At 38.5% G+C, this 20,074-nt stretch overlaps 1 protein-coding gene across 2 annotated transcripts in view; it reads left to right on the top strand.

The window, feature by feature from the left end:
• MOCOS (molybdenum cofactor sulfurase) overlaps positions 1 to 20,074 on the top strand; it is a 381,792-nt gene that overhangs the window by 55,367 nt on the left and 306,351 nt on the right. For both annotated transcript variants that reach the window (XM_075062631.1, XM_075062632.1), the window contains exon 3: positions 2,074 to 2,140. In XM_075062631.1, the coding sequence (XP_074918732.1) occupies positions 2,074 to 2,140 (67 nt within the window). The remainder of the gene's footprint in view (positions 1 to 2,073; positions 2,141 to 20,074) is intronic.

Raw genomic sequence — 20,074 nt, 5'->3', positions numbered from 1 at the left:
TTTGAACTAAAGGACTAGGGTTAATATTCTAAGACTGTCACCTACTGTCACACTACTTAATACTGGTCCACTCAATGTTGGTGCACAGTTCAATTTCTTGATGTTAGTACATTTCAGTTATTCTTAAAATTAAAAAAATCTATAAGTTTAGAGGAAATGAATTTTTTTATTTGCTTATATATGGCATGAATAAATACAGATTTATAGATCCTAGTGTGCAAATGTATCATTTTCTATGACAGGGATACATCATGCATGCAAATCGTGCATCAGAGTTGCAGAATGGGCTACAAATGTAATAAAAAGAAGATATTCAAAAGTTTAACAAATGGGGGGTGGGGGCACTGAAGACATTTCTTGCCTGGGGTGCCATTTGGGCTAGAGCTGGATCTGCCCGTGTGCCACAGATGGATTCTAGCTGGTGCTCATTTTGTATACCACTGCTTCCTCTCCCTCTCCATTGCTATGCCAGGGCAGCAGAGGACAGAATTTAGAACGCAGCTAAGTTCCACTAAGACTTAGAAATAGTTCCTAGTGTAGAGATTTTAGCTTGAAATGTAGATCTATGAGTGAATATTATAATAGTATAAGTTGATTTGATCTTAGCATGTGCTTTATTTCAGAATTTTTTATTCAAGTGCATATTAGTGATATTAAAATTAATGTTCTGTCACTATAGTCATTATAAAGCCTAATATTTGTAGTCTAATCTCAGTTATTTCAAATAACATTGAGCTGAAATCTGATATATAAATTACTGTCCCTGATGGAAATTTTAAAAATATTTCTGTTAAATTAGTGAGTCAGTCTAATCCTCATGCATGTGAAGTAACATCTTAAACCAGAACTTTATAGGATCTGCAGTGCTATGGAAGAATGAGCTAAATCCGAATATTTTTTCCCCTTTTCATCAAGATTGTCAATTAAATTTCAATTACCAGGCCAATTTCTCTCCCCAGTTACACCTGTGAACCTCATTTAGTGCTGCTGGGTGACACAGGTGTAAAGAAGAACAGTATTAAAAGACACCAGTGTAAGTAAGTAAGGGTAGACCTTGTTTGCAGATCTTAATTTTTGGTGATTATTCACAGGTCTAAAGGACCACAACTTGCTGAAAGCTTGTAAATTGAGTAGACTCAATTTGGAAATCACTGAGCTACAATAAATATGAGAGTCCAAGGAATCTATTTTAGAGTCCATTTTCACAATGAAACTTCACTTTAAACTAGAACTATATTATTCTGTTTAAGGTCTCTACTCTAATCCCTGCAACAGTAAGAAACCAAGTGATTTTGGAAACTATGTAGAATAGTTAAGACCATGCCCTTTTACTGCAAAAATAATATGGATCTAACAATTTAACTTTTTAAATTTTATTTCTCAAATGTTTAGTCATTAGGTGAATGTAAGTGCTTATTAACATGAACGAGTGATATGCTTGCCTTGAGGTCCACATGCTCTTTCTCATAGAGATCTACCACATTAACTTCAATGAAGGCTTATTGCCTCTCTGTTATTTAATTTCTGAACAAACCCTGCCAGTTTGTTTTGAACTGTGTGAAGCTGGCTGATAACATTGCGATGGAGTGGATATCCACTAAGACCTGCAGTCAAACCACAAAAATTATTCCCGTTTAAAACATAGGATAGATTAAACCCAGTTGTCCAAAAATTAATTGGTTGTCACTTCAACATACCATACCTTTTAACTCTCTGTTATTGGCTTCTTAACTGGTGTGTGTGTATATTTATTACACAGGCGTACTCCATAGCTTCCTTCTAGCGGAACAGTAGACAGCTGTAATTTCCTTCTAATGGAACTCTCTTAATATTAGTAATTGATCTAATTGTATCTGCCAGCTAAAGTTTCAAGGTCTGTCATAATTGCTTTCTTCTGTTATATGTCTCTCCTCTTGACTAATTACTCTAAGAAGCTTCAGGGCAGCACTGTGAAATATTCATTAAATCTCTTTTTGTCATCTTTTCACTGGGCTTGGTCTAGTACTTTGATAAAGAAAAAAATATTAACAAAACTGATTAATGATTTACTTCTATGTCTCTGTTGTCTCCTAGGCAACCCTCATAGTCAGAACATCAGCAGCAAGCTGACATATGACACTATTGAGCATGTCCGATACAGGTAGAATAATCTTTATTTTATTTTGCATTTTGGTTTCCAATGTACTGTTTGGATTGTTCCTTGGCGTTAGCCATTTTTGTGGATTTTTCATTGCACATGATAGTACATCTAATTAATAAATTCCATGAGGCATTCATCAGGCTCTTGTTGGAGGGATTAGGAGATCACCAATGCTTTTTTCCCCCACTGTCAATATCACACCTGTATTTATGTAACTACATGATAATGAAGCCTGAGCCTGCAGTTGCATTGGGTTGTAAGGGCTGAAACCTTAACCCCGTTTTGGTGGTAATGATTAACAAGACGGTGTGAGAGTACAAGGTCATGGTTCAAATGCAGGAGGCATTCTAAAAATGACTTAATGGACTACAGGAATCTGTACGTTACTTTTACAGAAATTACTAAACTACTTTATCTATCTATCTTAAAGTAGTTTTAGTTTTAAGGAGAACAAAGAATATTAAATGAAGACTGTGAGATACTGAGTGTCAGTGCTTTTTATTCTGATTTAAAGGGGGAACTCAAACATAAGACCATCTCTCTCTCCAAATAATTCTGAGATAGGTATGCTAAGAATTTCCTTTTAGCCATTAACTTACCAAAATAGAGGGAAACTGGGATTAGTTTAGCCAGTCATTGGTTTTAATTGTTGGCACTGGCAACTATAAAATTAAGGTATGTATGTAATTAAGTATAAAAAACTTTCATAGTAGTATAACAAGATGCTCTGGGCCTTTGCCTTTAGTGTACTGTTTGCCCAAAGTACAGAGGTCTTGGCCCTTACTCTGTAAAGCATCTTTCTTACAAACCATGGTGTATCCAAAAGCACTTTATAGAATTCAGATCCATAAAGCCATACCACCGTGATGTCTGGAAGTGTTCTAATTCTGAATCAACAAAATCTGTAATTTATCCTTTTCCACTTTGATCTCATAATGGAGATTTACAAAAGTATAAGTCTGACAAGCTCTGTTCTAAAGAGATTGCAGTCCATGACCCAAATCCTGCTTTCCTTACTTTCTGAAAATGTAGCCTTTGCTTATACCTGCCACAGTGTCTGTCCATTGGGATGCAGGACTACAATCTATTAAATTAGGGCCAACATGAAATAAATTAGACTAGTTATGTGAGTAATGGTTATTCACAGGAGTAAGGGTTCCATATCAGGCCCATAGATTGCAATGCCCATAACACTGTCCAGTCCCTGTAGTAAGAAGCAGAGTTTTATAGAGATTAGGGCTTCCATGGGGACTAATTTCCACAACAATTCACATCTAGGTTTTCTAGCACTGATTCTGTGAGGCACATTCACTTCTGCTACACATTTGTGTGTGAAGCAGTCTCTCTAACACGTTCAGCTCAGATCTGTAGCTGCTAACTTATAAAGAATCATTTCACAATTAAACAGTTAGGGATAGATTGTGATTCCCTTACATACACTGCAGTAGTACCTTACGTGGCACGAAGTCTCATCAACTTCAGTGGGATTACTCAAACTGTAAGGTACTGTTCAACATAGGTGAGGGTAACAGGCTAACCCTTAGTAACTGCTTTATTTTAAGACCATTTTGAAATAGTCAATGCACTATCCAGAGTCATGGCTTCATAATCATATTGTATATGGGGGGGAAGAGTAACGGTATCTTAAAGATCTGCTAATATTTGGGGAGAGTGAGTGGATTGCTTCAAATTTCCATATGTTTGTTACATATCCTACCATAATTTTACTTTCCTTTGATTAATAGAGGATTATGTAATCCACTCTTTCATGTTCCTTTTTAACTGATCCCCTCTCATGCAAGCATACCTGAAGATGTACTTTACTATAGTTTCTAGAAATATTTTAGTGCCCCATTATTATTTTATTTTATTATTATAGGGTGAGAAAGAATGACTTTCAAATTAGTGCTTGTATGGATTTCTCTAAAAGAAGCTAACATTTTCAGCTAGATTTTCTTTTGGACCTTGATTTGGAAGAGTGTATTGATTGATTGGTGTGTGTGTGTACAAAGAACAGCAGGAAAGAAGTTTAGAAGCATCTTAGTAAAAACAGCCTGTGCCCTTCTGCCCCCACACAGACGTTTACTACTACACCTCACAGGCTTTGTCAGCCAGTTAGCCTGTTAGAAAGTTGACTGATATTTCTCAATAAAAGTTTGAAAAGCACAATCATCAAAACAGCTTGTTCATAAAGGTTCAGGAAAAAAGAGTCCAATAAAAGAACCCTCCGTAAATCAGTTATCAAAAAAACAATAAAATTATAGTTTAAAAAATCTGTACTCTCATGACATTGCTTGTTTTTGATTAGTTGCAATGTGACAAGATGAGGAGGCAGGCAGCTCTATTCTGCATCACAGCCACCATCTTTGATTTCCTCAGTAGAGGAAAAAAATCCAGCTGGCAGCTTTAGATGTTTTAAAATGTTTGTTTGCTTTTAAATCTGCTATTTGAGCAGAAACTCTGCTTAGAGAATGGCTTTTAGAAAAGTTCGCAATATTCTGACATAACCAGAATGGGGCAACCATTTTAGATGTTTTTTTTTTTCTCTCTGACAGAGGATCCAAGCAACTATGTTAAAACAGAAATTAAGCTTTTATGTTTTACGTTACAGGATATAGGTTTTGCTCCAATAACACACAAATTTGTTCCAAAATACAGAACTATATGACTTGATTGCTCCTCAAACTTTGTCAGCTACAAGACATTCTTGGAGTATAGACTTGCATTCTATTATCATTAAGTGCTTAAATATTGGAAGCTGTAGAATATTTTTGAATTTACAAAATTTCAACAAATTTTTCACAAAAATTGCTTGCTGTTTTTCAACCAGATCTGTTAAATAAAACAGAGTAAAAATAATAATGATTCATTCTTATAACAGCATCAACATTTGTCTTAGATACCTTTCTCCTGCTTGAAAATGTTTATCTATTGATAAATCTCTTAAATATTAAGTATACTCTATATACTAAGTGACAATATTGCAAACACCTAGCTAATGATGCTACTATGTTTATCTCATGACAGTCTTAAATAAATGCTAAAAGTTCCTTAGTGTACTTAACTGCTGTCTTGTGCATTGAAAGCATGCTCCTTTCTGTTGTTCATCCATGATATGGAAATACCGTCATTCCAGTTTCTTTCATGAAGGCTAAAGAATATGACTGTAATTCACACCTCTGGTGCTGTATAAATAATACCTGCATTTGCAAGTTCAACAGTTGTTACATTGTTTTTAGTTAGTTGTTTTGTTTCTCATACAGGCATTTTAAAATATGTGCTTTCTGAATATTTTAAAATAGTTGCTCTTTCAGATCTTGAACTTGCGATCTCAGACGTTGCATCACTGTTCTCTAGCCATGAAATCAGACAACTGCATGAGAGGATGTTATTGTTGTTCTATATCTATGTAATGTATTAAAATATAGGGTCAAATCAGCAGCTGATGTAAGTTGACATATCATCATTGAATTCAGTTGAACTAGGATAGTTTATGCCATCAAGGGCCTGGCTTTAAATTAAAAAACAAAACAAAAACACAAGAATCTAAATATGAAAAAAATCAAGAAATTCCCCAGCAAAGATTTCAACACCAAATTTGGATCTCATCCAAGACAATAAATAGGACAGAATGAAGTGGGATCCAGAGAATGATTCTGCTCTGACTGAAGGGATTTTTGCCATTGAGTTAAAGGGGAACAAGTTTGTGTCCAGAATTAGACCAATATATTTTTCATGATGGCTGCTCTCAGGATATGCTGAAAAGAACTCAGTAACTTCTTTTATAGGTCTAAAGAAACAACAGGAGAAAAATAATCTCTCTTGCCTGGGAATACTAATTGAAAATGTGAAAGAGGAGTAAAATTAATGTAAATGGCTCAATTTAATTATTACTTATGAAAATGGTTGTGCCTATGTAGCAATATATACAGTTAAGTATTACTGGGCTTTGTCAAGAAAATAGTCTTGCATATTTTTTGGATAATTTCTCTATAGTGTATTTCAATAAACCATTTAGCAACATGCAGAGCTTTAGTTTGCTACCCTGTATGGACAGCATACATTATTTACCAAATAAAAGACGGTGAGTTTCAAAGCCAGATTTATTTTTAAAAATAGTTATTGTGGGTTCTGGAATATAATACATAAGATCAGAAATCTTTCTCTACCATAGTTCTTCAGTGCTAAGCAATCTATGTCAGAAAACAGCAATGTTGGAATGGTTACATACATGGAAATTGCTTGACCTTTCATACACAGTAAGAAACAGCAGATACAGTATCTTCTTAGTATTGATTTGTCCTTTCTAAAGGTCACTAACTGGCGACTGTATGGATGAGTGAAATCTGAGCACCACATTCTGCCCTTCCTAATGGTGCACACCTGCTGGAAACCTTGTTTAAAAATCAGAGTGACTCAATTCTTTTACAATATAGGGTTTATAAAATCTTTCTTTTGCAAGTGCTGCTTCCTTTGGTCCACCTGGCCATTCTGAAGTAACAGCACTTCTGTTATTCAGTAAGGAGAAATGTTACATGTTTAAAGAGCTAAGGGTTCCATACTACTCGGTGAGTTAGGAGACCGGAAACACCTGAAGTTCCCTGAAATTCTTCCATCTGGAGGGGTTTTCTTCCTTACCGCAGCCCTGCTGAATTATCCACTTGTAAGCTTTGCACATTTAAAGATATGCATATTCAACTCAACATTAGTGTCAAAAGTCAAGCCAATAGAAGCTGTATTCAGTATGATGATTGTCAGTAAGGTACATTTTGATGTCCTTAGCAATACAGGATAATTAAGAGAAAAAGAACAGTTTTGGGGAAGGGCCTAATAATTTTGTGGGTGAGGGACTCATTTTTCTGCAGGGTTTATATATCAAATATCAGTCTTGCACAGGCATGCACAGAAGTGATCTCAAGTGTACATGGAGATGTCTTATGCACTGTTGTCATAGCTGTGTTGGTTCCAGGATAGTAGAGGGACAAGGTGAGTGAGGTAATATCTTTCATTGGACCAACTTCTGTTGCTGAGAGAGACAAGCTTTTGAGCTTATGTAGAGCTCTTCTTCAGGTCTGGGAAATGTAGCATGTGCATAGGAGAGTGGAAAAAGCCATTGTGCCCATATAGACTGACCCCATGACCACTGGCCTGAATTAATGTTCCATAACGCATTGAGTGACAACAAAATGGTGATGTAAACCAGTCTGTTCAACAAAGCCATACTTTCAGTTTTCCCTCCACAACATACCTATTTTACCTATTTGCTGAAACATATTTTTTCTAAATACTAAAGAGGAATTCCCATGGGAGTTAGGCGCCTAAATAATTTTGAGGATTTGGGCCTCAGGTTTGCACTTACAACGTAAGAGCCAGTGAAACACCTCTTTATTCCACTTTGTTAGCTCAGCTCCTGGACCTTTCATCTCTGTGGCGATAAATTCATTAACTATTTACTTGATAAGTAGGAGCTTTAGGAAGTAATGTGTTAACCTTATCTTTTATTCATCTGCTAGCAAGCTTTATGGCATCTGCACACTATATAAAGACAATGCGATAAATAACATCTAAACATTCATAATGTTTCTCTCTTGGCATGCTAAAAAATCCCAGTTACATAATCTGAAATGCTAAATGTTATTTTAAAAAAATGAGCAGTGAAATATGTAAAATATTATAAAATCTGGAGGCCTCACCTGATAACATTCTGGAACACACACGTGGTCAATTTTTTATGGCTTTATTCAGACAAATCTACCATTGATTATAACCAGAGATTTGCTTACATAAGGCGTATAGGATTGCACTCTACACACTCTGTGTGTGTGTGTGTGTGTGTGTGTGTGTGTGTGTGTGTGTATTTTTATATATATATGACCATGAATCTGAGTGTAAGGACCCACCAGGAAGTAATTGTGACCACCATTATACTTCCTCTGAGGCTTATATGTGAGAAGACTGGGTGAAGCATGTAATTCAGTATTGGGGAAAAATCTTAATTTGGAATTTTGAGTCTGATTCCCTCTGTGATGAATTTGGAGGTACTTTGATAATTTATGAATGCTTTATATTGATTTGGGTAGTTGGAGGTTTACTGTATGAATATAATGGTTTTGTTTAATATATGTTGTTGGGGAACAATGGGCAGGAAGGAAAAGAATGCTTCAGGATGCTTCTGCAAACACTTAAGAGACCATGATTAACTTTGATTTTACCTCTTGCTCCAGCCAAACTAAAAACTGCTTTTGACCAGAATGGTCAAATCCAGGGAATGCAGAAGAGGGAGTCTTTTTCAAGAGTGGGGCAGTTGTTCAAGGGAAATCTAGTGAGACGCAGGGTTCTTGCTGGGGAGTATATGATGGGATAGCCTAATTTTGGCAATTAATTGATCTTTGATTATTAGCAGATAAATATGCCCAATGGCCTGTAATAGAATGTTAGATGGGGTGGGATCTGAGTTACTACAGATAATTCTTTCCTGGGTGGTGGCTGGTGAGTCTTGCCCACATGCTCAGGGTTTAACTGATGGCCATATTTGGGGTCAGGAAGGAATTTTCCTCCAGGGAAAATTGGCAGAGGCCCTGGAGGTTTTTCGCCTTCCTCTGCAGCGTGGGGCACGGGTCACTTGCTGGAGGATTCTCTGCACCTTGAGGTCTTTAAACGATGATTTGAGGACTTCAGTAACTCAGACATAGGTTAGGGGTTTGTTACAGGAGTGGGTGGATGAGATTCTGTGGACTGTGTTGTGCAGGAGGTCAGACTAGATGATCATAATGATCCCTTCTGACCTTAAGTCTCTGAATCTCTGAATCTATAAATTAGGCCTGGCTAAATTACCACCCAGGATGGTAATCCTTTAGGGAAGATAGATTTGTGTAGGCTGTTGTGTTGAAATCTTTTTTTCTCTAAAAGCTTTGTTCCTACTGCACAATAAACAATAGCTTAAGAAGGTGGTTTGGGGTCACTGTATACACCACTGGTCACAGATTGCCGCAGGGAAGAATCGCAGATGCTCAAACCCAGGCAGCCCTGCTTGGTCAGCATGGTTAATACATAAGGTATTGTAGCCGAGGGCCAGGTTTAGGAGTGGGAGAATCGTGGGATTGATAAAAGTATGAGGTCTGACACCTAAAGGGATGTGCTCTAAGAGACCAGAAAGGGGACAGAGGTGCAGTTATAACATTCTGCCTTTTGTGGAATCCAGACTGCAACAATCAAGCCAGATTGACACCACCTCTGATGAAGGAACTGCCTCTGTGGCAGTGAAGTCAAGCTTCACCTGGACGGATCCCTAAATTGTTCCCTAAAACAAAGTAAATGTTATTTAACTCAGGTTCTGAATGAGAAAGATGGGCCTGTGACCTTCAGTTTTTCTGCTGCATTTGGTAGAAAAGCCACAAATTTGCTGCCATAATATTGCTGGGCCAAAGTAGCAACAGAGTTTAAAAACTATACAGACCAGGGAAGACAGAGAGAGAATGAATTGAAGAAACACAGAAGTTACAATTGAGGTGATTAAAATTCTGCAACAGAGAAAAACAGATACATTTTGTAGGCTCAGAAGAATGGATAAGTGTTTGTGATGAATAAAGGTAAGACAAAATTCGCAGTGATAAACTAATTGGTGATGAGGTGAGAAATGGAGAGCCCAGTGATATGCAGGGATCATTGGCTGCCAATTTTCAGCAAAGCCAGATCAGAAGAATCATGCCAGTCTGGGTAATTCGATTGAAGATACAGTAGCAGAAGGGGTGCTATTAACTGCATAAAAAACAGGTTTGATTGGACATCTAACTTGATTGACGTGCTCTGGATTTGAAAAGGCAGCATGTATTATAAAACCAAAGGGGAATGACACAGGGACATCTCAGATAACGAGGAAAGCAGAGGCACAATATAGGTTAGAAGATCTTCGGTTCAAAGATCAGATCAGTTTGTATAGTCCAGGATGGATTGTAGCACATGGTTTACTGAATTGGTTACATCCTTTTGGCAGGAGGGCATGGGGTAGAATCCTTAGAAATTGCTGGAAGCCAAAGCATTTGCTTTTCTCTGCAGAATGCTTTTGTTTTAGAGTTTCATACCAGAATGATGTTGAACTGATGATCCGTAAACTGGCTGAGATTGATTTGAGTGCCAAACTGAGCAAAAAGAGAGAACTTGCACAGACAGATGTTACTCCTACATGTTCTTGAAAGGAAAAATCATTTGATTGATCTGATTCTCTGTCATACAGAACAACTAGTTCTTTAGAGTAAAATGCATTGGCTTTCATGTGTGGCTTGAAAATGCACAGCAAATATATCAGTAAAAACTTCATGGAACTTTGCAGAATATTTCCAGTCATATATTTTTCTTTTGACTTAAGAAAAACTGCTCCTTATCATTATGCCCAAACAATCTGGAAGAAATTCTGCCTTTTTTCCCTCTACGCAGTTCAGTGATTCAAGTTTCTGAGCTGCTTTAAGAATACTGTTTCTTGTGCTATGATTGCTGCAAGTAATGAGAAGGAAGAATTCCTTGAAGAAACAATCTGAGCCATGATAGGATATAAGAGTATGAAAGATGTGTAAAGCGTTGGGCAACATCTGTGCATATAACTGCTCCTTTTTTTGTGAGGGTTAATAACCAGCTAAGAATTAGTGTTTTGGTTTCTAATTTTCTAATGTATCTAGATTTTATTTGTTTGTTTGGTATGTTTCAGAGCAGGAGGAAAATGCATTGGTTTTATATGCGATTCTCTAGCTGAGTAACATGTTTCTAACATTTAGAATTTGTTTGATGCTTTTTAAAAGGTAAGCAAGCCCATTCAGAGAGTAAGACATGCATATCATGAAATCTTTATGAAGACTCTTGCTTGGAATCCATTCAGTGTTCACATCCAACAGTGTCTAGCTTAACACTGCCATTTTTCATCCATCTTGCTATTATCTCTCTGTATTAAATTTCCTTTGCCTTTTTAAAGTGATTTAGCTTTCTCTGGTGTTCATTCATTTTGAAGTTTATAAAGTCATCTCTGTGGATATACATTGAAATTTTGCCGGAATGCACATAAATCAGTGCCCATAATGTGGTAGGAAAGAGTCTAGAACCTTAAGCCACCGAATGTCCACTGAGAAACACCCATATTCTACTTGCTTAAAAAACCTGGCACTATAAATGTGCACTCTATTTGCTTACGAGTTTTGGACGATATTAAGCTTTATAACAGAACCAAAGATGCTAAAAAGCGCTAAACTCAAGATCTGGAATGCAATGCCAAGGCTTCGCATGTTGGACCCCAGGCCCGTTAATGTGACAGATATTTGTGCTGACCTATCTTTGTCCTGTCTGAATCAAAGTGTCTGGCTATTGCTAGTGAAACACTTTGCTTTGTAGAACACTCTTAACAAGCAGTACTCATACTCTGTAAATTGACTGAGGGGACAATATACCTCTCCTCTTGAACAGTGAGTAGCACCTCAACTTTCCACCAATCTGCTGACTCCTCCTAGTACCACTGAGACGTGACCCAGTCACCTTCCACTCTCTGACCCTTGTACAATACCTCAGCCTCCAAAAGAGCCTCCAGCTACCCTTTTCCAGCTGCTGATTCATCTCTCCCACCTTTCAGATGCTCATCTCTCTCTACACTGTATTAAAACTCCAATTCAACCTGCTCTCCACTTTCATCCCTTCTAACTTAACCAATACGGAATTAAATCTGCCTCTTAGATAGAGCTGGTCAAATTCTAACAACTAGTTAGAATTTGGTTGGTTTGTCAATGAAAAACTGAAGACCTAATCTGAAATGTTTTTATTATTTATTATTTTTGTACTTTTTGAAAAAACGGTTTAACAAACATTTTGAGTTCTCAACATTTGGACATTTTTACTGAAATGTTCCTGGTTTAAAAACTGGAAAATTTGATTGAAAATGATGATTTCTGTAAAATTGTTTTTGATGAGAAGCCATTTTCTATCAAAATTCTTTGTCATGTTTTTTGTAGTAAAAATCTACTGTCAGTTGCCAGAATTTTTCTGAATGCAAGACCTGACTTAACTTGCCTCCAAGTGTCAGCTGTAGTTCCTCAGTGTCAGTCTCATGGAGTATGACTAGTGTTCTAAGGACTCAATAGCTGGCTACTTTTTTTTTTGCAATTGTACCAAAACATTTAATGCAAAAAAAAAACAAAACAAAAAACCGGATGCAATTAACACCCTATGTATATTGTGTAATTTATGAAAAAAGTATTCTGTCCTTCAGAGTGATATGATAATGTCTTTTAGGCTTTATGTGGTGCTTGTACAGATATTGAGTAATCACTGAAGCATGCCAGTGAGCTCAAAGTATTATCATCCCCACTATTCCGATGGGGAAACTGAGGTACAGTGTGGTTAAGTGGCTTGTCTAGGGCCATAAAGTAAATCAGTGATAGAGCAGAATTCAAGACTTCCTGACTCCCAGTGCTGACTATTCCTCCCATACATATTGTATGCTACATGTAGAGGTACTACAAATGTGAGGGATCTCTGAAAGAGCTTATCAAAAGTACTGAGACCATTTTTCTCTGAGTCTATCTTTAACAGTTAGGTAAAGTAATTACTGAATAGCCTCAGGATTTATTTTTCAGCATAAGCCTTCAGCCCCAGCCATTGGAAAGCTTTTGTCTTGAAATGGAGATATTCCTGCTTAAAGAAGTGGAAACACTCTGACTCTTAGTACACAAAGTGTCTGTTCGCTTCTTTTGTCAGAGTAGGTCTGTGAGTTCCCTTGCTCCCTCAGGGTAGAAGCCAGGAGAAGGATTCTGTCCCCTGGACTCACAGGGATCAGTGAGTATCGGCACAGAGACCATTGATTCCAAATTGCCTCCCTGACCCTTCATGCGATCCATAGCCTCTGGAGAGCATTGCCACATAATGGTGATTCCACAGCTCAGGGCGTGGGGAGCAACACACCTTGATGCCCCGGGTGTGCATGGGGGAGGCAATAATCTGGCTGAGACCTGTGAGCCCTTCACCCATGCCAGTTCTGAAAGTGGTGTCCAGTAACTCCTCCTTGTTGTCAAAGGGCTGATTCAAACATTTCTGTTTTAAAATCACAGACTGCAACATTTTCAGTTCATAATCAAATTTATATTTTCATTTTAACCCAGTTGCCCTTGAGGGCTGCAACTCAGTGCCTTTGGCAGGCCAAAGGTTAAAAGCCAATAGCCTACAAAATAATCATTTTTTAAAATTAAGCCATATTTAACAACAACCTAGACTCATAGACTTTAAGGCCAGAAGGGACCATCGTGATCATCTTTTCTGACCTCCTGCACATTGTAGGCCACAGAACCTCACCTACCCACTCCGTTAATAGACCCTTACCTCTGGCTGAGTTACTGAAGACCTCAAATTGTGATTTAAAAACTTCCAAGTTACAGAGACTCCTCCATCTACATTAGTTTAAACCTGCAAGTGACCCATGCCCCATGCTGCAGAGGAAGGTAAAAAACCCACCAGTGTCTCTACCAATCTGACCTGGGAAAAGGTTCCTTCATGACCACAACTGTGGTGATCAGTTAGAACCTGGGCATGTGGGCAAGATCCACCAGCCAGACACCTGAGAAAGAATTCTCTGTAGTAACTCAGAACCCTCCCCATCTAGTGTCCTCTCACCAGTGATTGGAGATATTTGCTGCTAGCGGTCACAGATCAGCTACATGCTATTGCAGGCAGTCTTATCATACCATCCCCTCCATAAACTTGTCAAGCTCAGTCTTGAAGCCAGTTAGTTTTTTGCCCCCCACTGCTCCCCTTGGAAGGCTGTTCCAGAATTTCACTTTTCTGATGGTTAGAAACCTTCCTCTAATTTCAAGCCTAAACTTGTTGATGAACAGCTTATACCCATTTGTTTTTGTGTCCACACTGGTGCTTAACTTAAATAACTCCTCTCCCTCTGAGGGTATTTTTCCCTCTGATGCTTACAGAGAACACACATATCTCCCCTCAGTCTTTGTTAGTTAAGCTAAACAAGCCAAGCTCTTCGAGTCTCTTCTCATAAGGTAGGTTTTCCATTCCTCTGATCATTCTAGTAACCCCTTCTCTGCACCTTTCCAGTTTGAATTCATCTTTCTTAAACATGGAAGACCAGAATTGCACACAGTATTCCAGATGTGGTCTCACCAGTGGCTTCACAAATAACAAAAGTTTCTTGAGTGGAGTTATACCAGGAATGAATTTGATCTTTCGACTGTTTAGATTATACACAATAGAGTCTTTCTAACTCACATGGAAAACCCATTGTCACATAGCAAATTAGCAAGTAAATTGACAAACAGGATAAAAACAGAGGGCAAGAATACTGCGTTACAAAACTTACATCATTTGACAATTGTCATTCTCTTTTACTTTGCAGTAATATGTTACAGGACAGGCATTTTTATAGAACATCAGTGAATGAGTCCCAGTGGCTTATAAAAATAAGACCTACTAAAATGAGACTTCATTTTGACTCTGCATCTGCTAAGATAGAGAGAGAGAGAGAGAGAGTGAGAGAGCAATTTGCATGTGTGGTTTGTAAGGTACGTGCATTAGCAAAGTGCCAGTGAACAAGGTTGTACCTGTTGTAGCTTTTAGTGATGGAGGGATATTATGCAACCCATCCTGATATATCTACTCTCTGCTCACTATTAGTAACCTGTTATGTGCTTGCCCAGCTCTTTCTGGCAGGCTATATGTAGGTAGATCCTGCCTGATCCCTCACACTATGCATTTGAGTTGTGTATTAATGAGCCACATCTGTCATGCCGAATTGCTTGAATGTACATTCTTGCTGTAGGCTACATTATATTTTTACACCTTCGTTACTTTTAGGAATTGAAGATCATCCTAAGAAATGAAAGTTATTGCCTATTGCTACCTCCTCCTCTTAACATAACATGCTTTTCTGTCCATATGGAAGCTTAGCATGTGCCTAATGCTTGTGCTATTTCGTGAGCTAAATAATAGGATACAATATGATAGGGTGACACTGTGACAGAATTCTCTGAAACACAAGAGAGGAATGAGACATGGGCACACTCATATAAGCTGAGGCTGCAGTTTTATTAAATCAACCAAGCCTTCTGAAGGGCAATAAGTAGAATGAAACAAAGGCAAATACTGGTTGACCCTGTCAGGGATAAAACCTAAACATCCCCAGTCAGGACCAGGAAGTCAAGCCTTCTTGTTCAACCCAGTTATTCCCTCAACCTGACCCAAAAGGGGTGTGGTCAATGCCCTTGCTTTTTACCACTCCCATATGACTGACAAACCTGGCCAAGGGGGAGAGGAGGCACTTCTGATCCTTCTATGTCCATTCCCCTGCCTGGTCCAGCCAAAGCCCCACTACAATGAGCAGTGATGGGTGCATAGTTTACTATAAATCCTCTGTGCATGGATTTAATCCCCGGTGTGGGGGAATTTTAGCATGCCCAAAGACTATAGAGAACATTCTAGGGGACCAAGGTCATGCATATTGTGGGAGGGTGAGCCAGGAGAGGTCTGGTGTTGGCAGAATGTACCGGGGGAAACATGCATCTTTCCTCCCAGCAACCAGTGGGAAGTCCCTTGTTATCCTCAAATAATGCGGTTTTGACCTGTTGTTTCATCCATCTGAAGAAAAACTCCACCTCTCTGACAGGGTTTGGGAGCAGGTACACAATGGGAAATCTTGTGCAGTTTTCCTCCTCCTTGATCCCCTCATGTGAGTTTTGAATATGGGTGGATATAATCGCTCTCACAATGACAGGTCAGCCACAAAAGGTTTGATTTGAAAAAGCAGAAAGTATTCAGATGCATCTCCAAGCTTGTCTGAACACGTTCATGTGTATAAACATCTCAATGGAAGGAAATTATTCCAGTATATAGTGCTGGGAATTTAGCATTTGTAATGAACTGCAAAAACAAGTTTGAAGTGTATTTTTAGTATACAATCAGAGATAAGCCATAGATCAAAAATGTGATATTATAGGTAGTATTCTTAACAATGCAGTGCAAATGAAAATCTGCTAGCTTTAATTAAACAAGCTTACACTTCACTGAGATTTTGAAATTTAATTCTGTTAAGCTCAAGTCTCAGATCCTGTAAATTGAAAGATATTTTGATACGTTTCAAAGGCTGTTTACACTTACTGCAACAGTCAGGATATTTCAGTATGTTAATTGTGGCCATTTTAGTTTCTTTAGGCACTTTACTGTTGAGTGAAAATGAAACACCTTAACCTTCCATTAAATGTAGCCCAAGAAGATCACAGACATAACTGCAATTAGTGTGAGGGTTTAAGGTGTTAGAATTTTAGTATAACTGTCTTGTGCATGTCTAGTGTAGCTGCACAGTGAGAAGTGCGATACAATACATTGCTGTGAAGCAATAGGGACAACGGGTGATTAAGAGCTCTTGTGGATCTTGTAAAGTGGGAAGGGTTTGAATGAAGATTCCTGCTCACTTTGTAAAATGCATTGGAAGGAATCCTACTGTGGTAAACTTTAGACATGACGTCCTGGCCCCATTGAAGTCAAGGGGAGTTTTGCCAATGATTTTAATGAGGCCAGAATGTATGCTAGGAGCTCCATAGCTCAGATACCATTTTAATTGGCATGGTTTTGTGACTCTAGTTGTGAATGTTTAGAGCCACTATTCATAGTGGCCACTAGAAGAAGGTGAGAGTCTTCGTAAAAATGTCATTCATTCCAATAACAGTCTCCTGGGTCTATGTCATCTCCACAGGACAGCTAGAGAAGGCACTTTGTGGAGCTCCAAAACTTTGTAGGAGAGTGACTTCTTGTTGCAATTATAAGGTGTGAGGGCAGAGACATTCTAGTAGTGTCTAGCCCAATCGGTCTAGATTGTGAAATTACATACTAGTGCCAATGCTAACTGCTTCTTTCCCTGCATTGCAAGTAAGAAAAAACTTATGATTTGGAAAAAAAAAAAGTATGTAGTGCAAGAATTCTGATTAAATTATTAAAATATGTTCCTCAGAGAGAAGAAAATGGATTGCATCATTAGGACAATGAAATTAGTGGCAATTGAAAAAGATAAACATGTTATTATGAAATGCTACACAAATGTATTTAAGGTGTTTAAAATGATAACACTTATTTTAAAAACACTATGCAATCATGTAAGTGAAGACAGTGGTGTAATACATATGTGCAAGAAGCAGAGTTAATATTTCCTGACTTAAGTGCTTAACTTCATAGCATTAATGACCTGAAGAAGAGCTCTGTGTAGCTCAAAAGCTTGTCTCCTGCACCAACAGAAGTTGGTCCAGTAAATGATATTACCTTATCTACCTTGTCTCTCTAATATCCTGAGACTAGCACAGCTCCAGTGCTGCAAATAGCATTAATTTTCTCAGTGTTGGTTTTTGTATGCAATTTATATATAGCTTCCATGTTTATTTACTTCAGCTACTGAAGTAAATTAGCTATGTAGCTACAAGCCATTGCTGGAGTAACATTCCAAAATCATATATGAGTCAACAGTGTAACACTGTTGCAAAAAAAGCAAACATCTTCCTGGGATTTATTAGCAGGAGTCAAGTATCAGGGGGTAGCCGTGTTAGTCTGTATCCATAAAAACAAAAAGGAGTCCAGTGGCACCTTAAAGACTAACCGATTTAGTCTTCAGAAGTGAGGTTTTTTAACCATGAAAGCTTATGCCCAAATAAATGTTAGTCTTTAAGGTGCCACCGGACTCCTTGTTGTTTTTATTAGCAGGAGTGTTGTAAGCAAGACACAAGAAGTAATTCTTCTGCTCTACTCCACACTGATTAGGCCTCAGCTGGAGTATTATGTCCAGTTTTGGGTGCCACATTTCAGGAAAGATGTAGACAAATTGGAGAAAAGCAGAGAAAAAACAACAAAAATGAGCAAAGGTCTAGAAAACATGACTTATGAGGGAAGACTGAAAAAAATGAGTTTGTGTAGTCTGGAGAAGAGAAAACCAAGAGGGGACATGATAACAGTTTTAAAGTACATAAAAGGTTGGTACAAGGAAAGGACAAGAAGCAACAGGCTTATATTGCAGCAAGGGTGGTTTAGGTTGGACATTAGGAAAAACTTCCTAACTGTTGGGGTGGTTAAGCACTGGAATAAATTGCCTAGGGACTTGTGGAATCTCTGTCATTGGAGATTTTTAAGAGCAGGTTAGACAAACACCTGTCAGGGATGGTCTAGATAGTATTTAGTCCTGCCTTGACTGCGGGGGACTGGACTAGATGACCTCTCGAAGTTCCTTCCAGTCTTAAAATACTATGATTCCATGATATGTCTGTACACTAATGCGAGGAGCCTAGGTAACAAGATGGAGGAACTGGAGCTACTGGTGCAGGAAGTGAAACCGGATATTATAGGGATAACAGAAACCTGGTGGAATAGTACTCATGACTGGTGAGGTACGTATTAAGGCTATGTGCTGTTTAGAAAAGACAGGAAGAAAGGCAAAGGTGGTGGAGTAGCATTGTACATCAATGATGAGGAACTGTAATGAAATAAGAAGTGATGGAATGGATAAGACAGAGTCTGTCTGGGCAAATCACACTGGGGTAAAAAAGCTACTGGAGCCTCCCCTGAGATAGTGCTTGGGTGTGTTACAGACCGCCGGGATCTGATTTGGATATGGATAGAGACCTTTTTAATGTCTTTAACGAAGTAAACACTAAGGGAATGTGTGATCATGGAGACTTCAACTTCCCAGATAGACTGGAGGACAAGTGCTTGCAAGAATAATAGGGGTCAGATTTTTCTGGATGTGATAGCGGATGGATTTCTTCACCAGTAGTTGAAGTACGACAAGAGGGGATGCCATTTAGATTTGGTTTTGGTGAGCAGTGAGGACCTCATAGAAGAAATGGTGGTAGGGGACAACCTTGGTTCGAGTGATCATGACTGATTCAGTTCAAACTAGACGGAAGGATAACAAAGGTAGATCTGGGATTAGGGTTTCTGACTTCTCAAGGCTAATTTTAAAGATTAAGGAAATTAGTTAGGGAAGTGGATTGGACGGAGGAACTTGTGGATTTAAATGCAGAGGGAGGCCTGAATTACTTTCAGTCACAGCTGCGGAAACTGTCGGAAGCCTGCATCCCAAGAAGGGGAAAAACATGGCAGGATTGTAGGCCAAGCTGGATGAGCAAGCATCTCAGAGAGGGATTAGGAAAAAGCAGAAAGCTTACAGGGAGTGGAAAGAAAGGCGGGGATTAGCAAGGGAAGCTACCTTAGTGAGGTCAGAACATGTAGGGATAAAGTGAGGAAGGCTAAAAGCCAATGTAGAACTGGACCTTGCAAAGGAATCTAAAACCAATAGTAAAAAGTTCTACAGCCATAAATAGAAGAAAACAAAGAAGAGAAATGGGGCGCTATACACTGAGGATGGAATGGAGGTTAAGGATAACCTAGGCAGGGCCAATATCTAATAAGTACTTTGCCTCAGTCTTAATTAAGCTAGTGAGGAGTTTAGGGATGATGGAGGGATGATAAACGGGAATGAGGATATGGAGGTGGATATTACCGCATACTGAGGTAAGAGGCCAAACTTGAACAGCTTAATGGGACAAAAATCGGAGGGCCGGACAATCTCCATCCAAGGATATTAAAGGACTGGCGCATGAAATTGCGAGCCCATTAGCGAGAATTTTAATCAATCGGTAAACTCGGGGTTGTACCGTACGACTGGGAGAATTGCTAACGTAGTCCCTATCTTCAAGAAAGGGAAAAAGTGATGCGGGTAACTCTAAGGTCCTGTTAGCTTGACGTCTGTAGTATGTAAGGTCTTTGGAAAAAATTTAAGGAGCAAGTAGTTAAGGACATTGAGGTCAATAGTAATTGGACGAATTGCAACATGGATTTACTAAAGGTAGTTCGTGCCAAACCAACCTGATCCTTCTTTGAGAAGGTGACGGATTACTTAGACAAGAAATGCTGGTA

The sequence above is a fragment of the Chelonoidis abingdonii genome, chromosome 2 (assembly GCF_003597395.2).
Source record: "Chelonoidis abingdonii isolate Lonesome George chromosome 2, CheloAbing_2.0, whole genome shotgun sequence".
Lineage (NCBI taxonomy): Eukaryota > Metazoa > Chordata > Testudines > Testudinidae > Chelonoidis > Chelonoidis abingdonii.
Note: the sequence above shows the minus strand (reverse complement) of the source record. Positions and strands in the feature narration are given on the sequence as shown.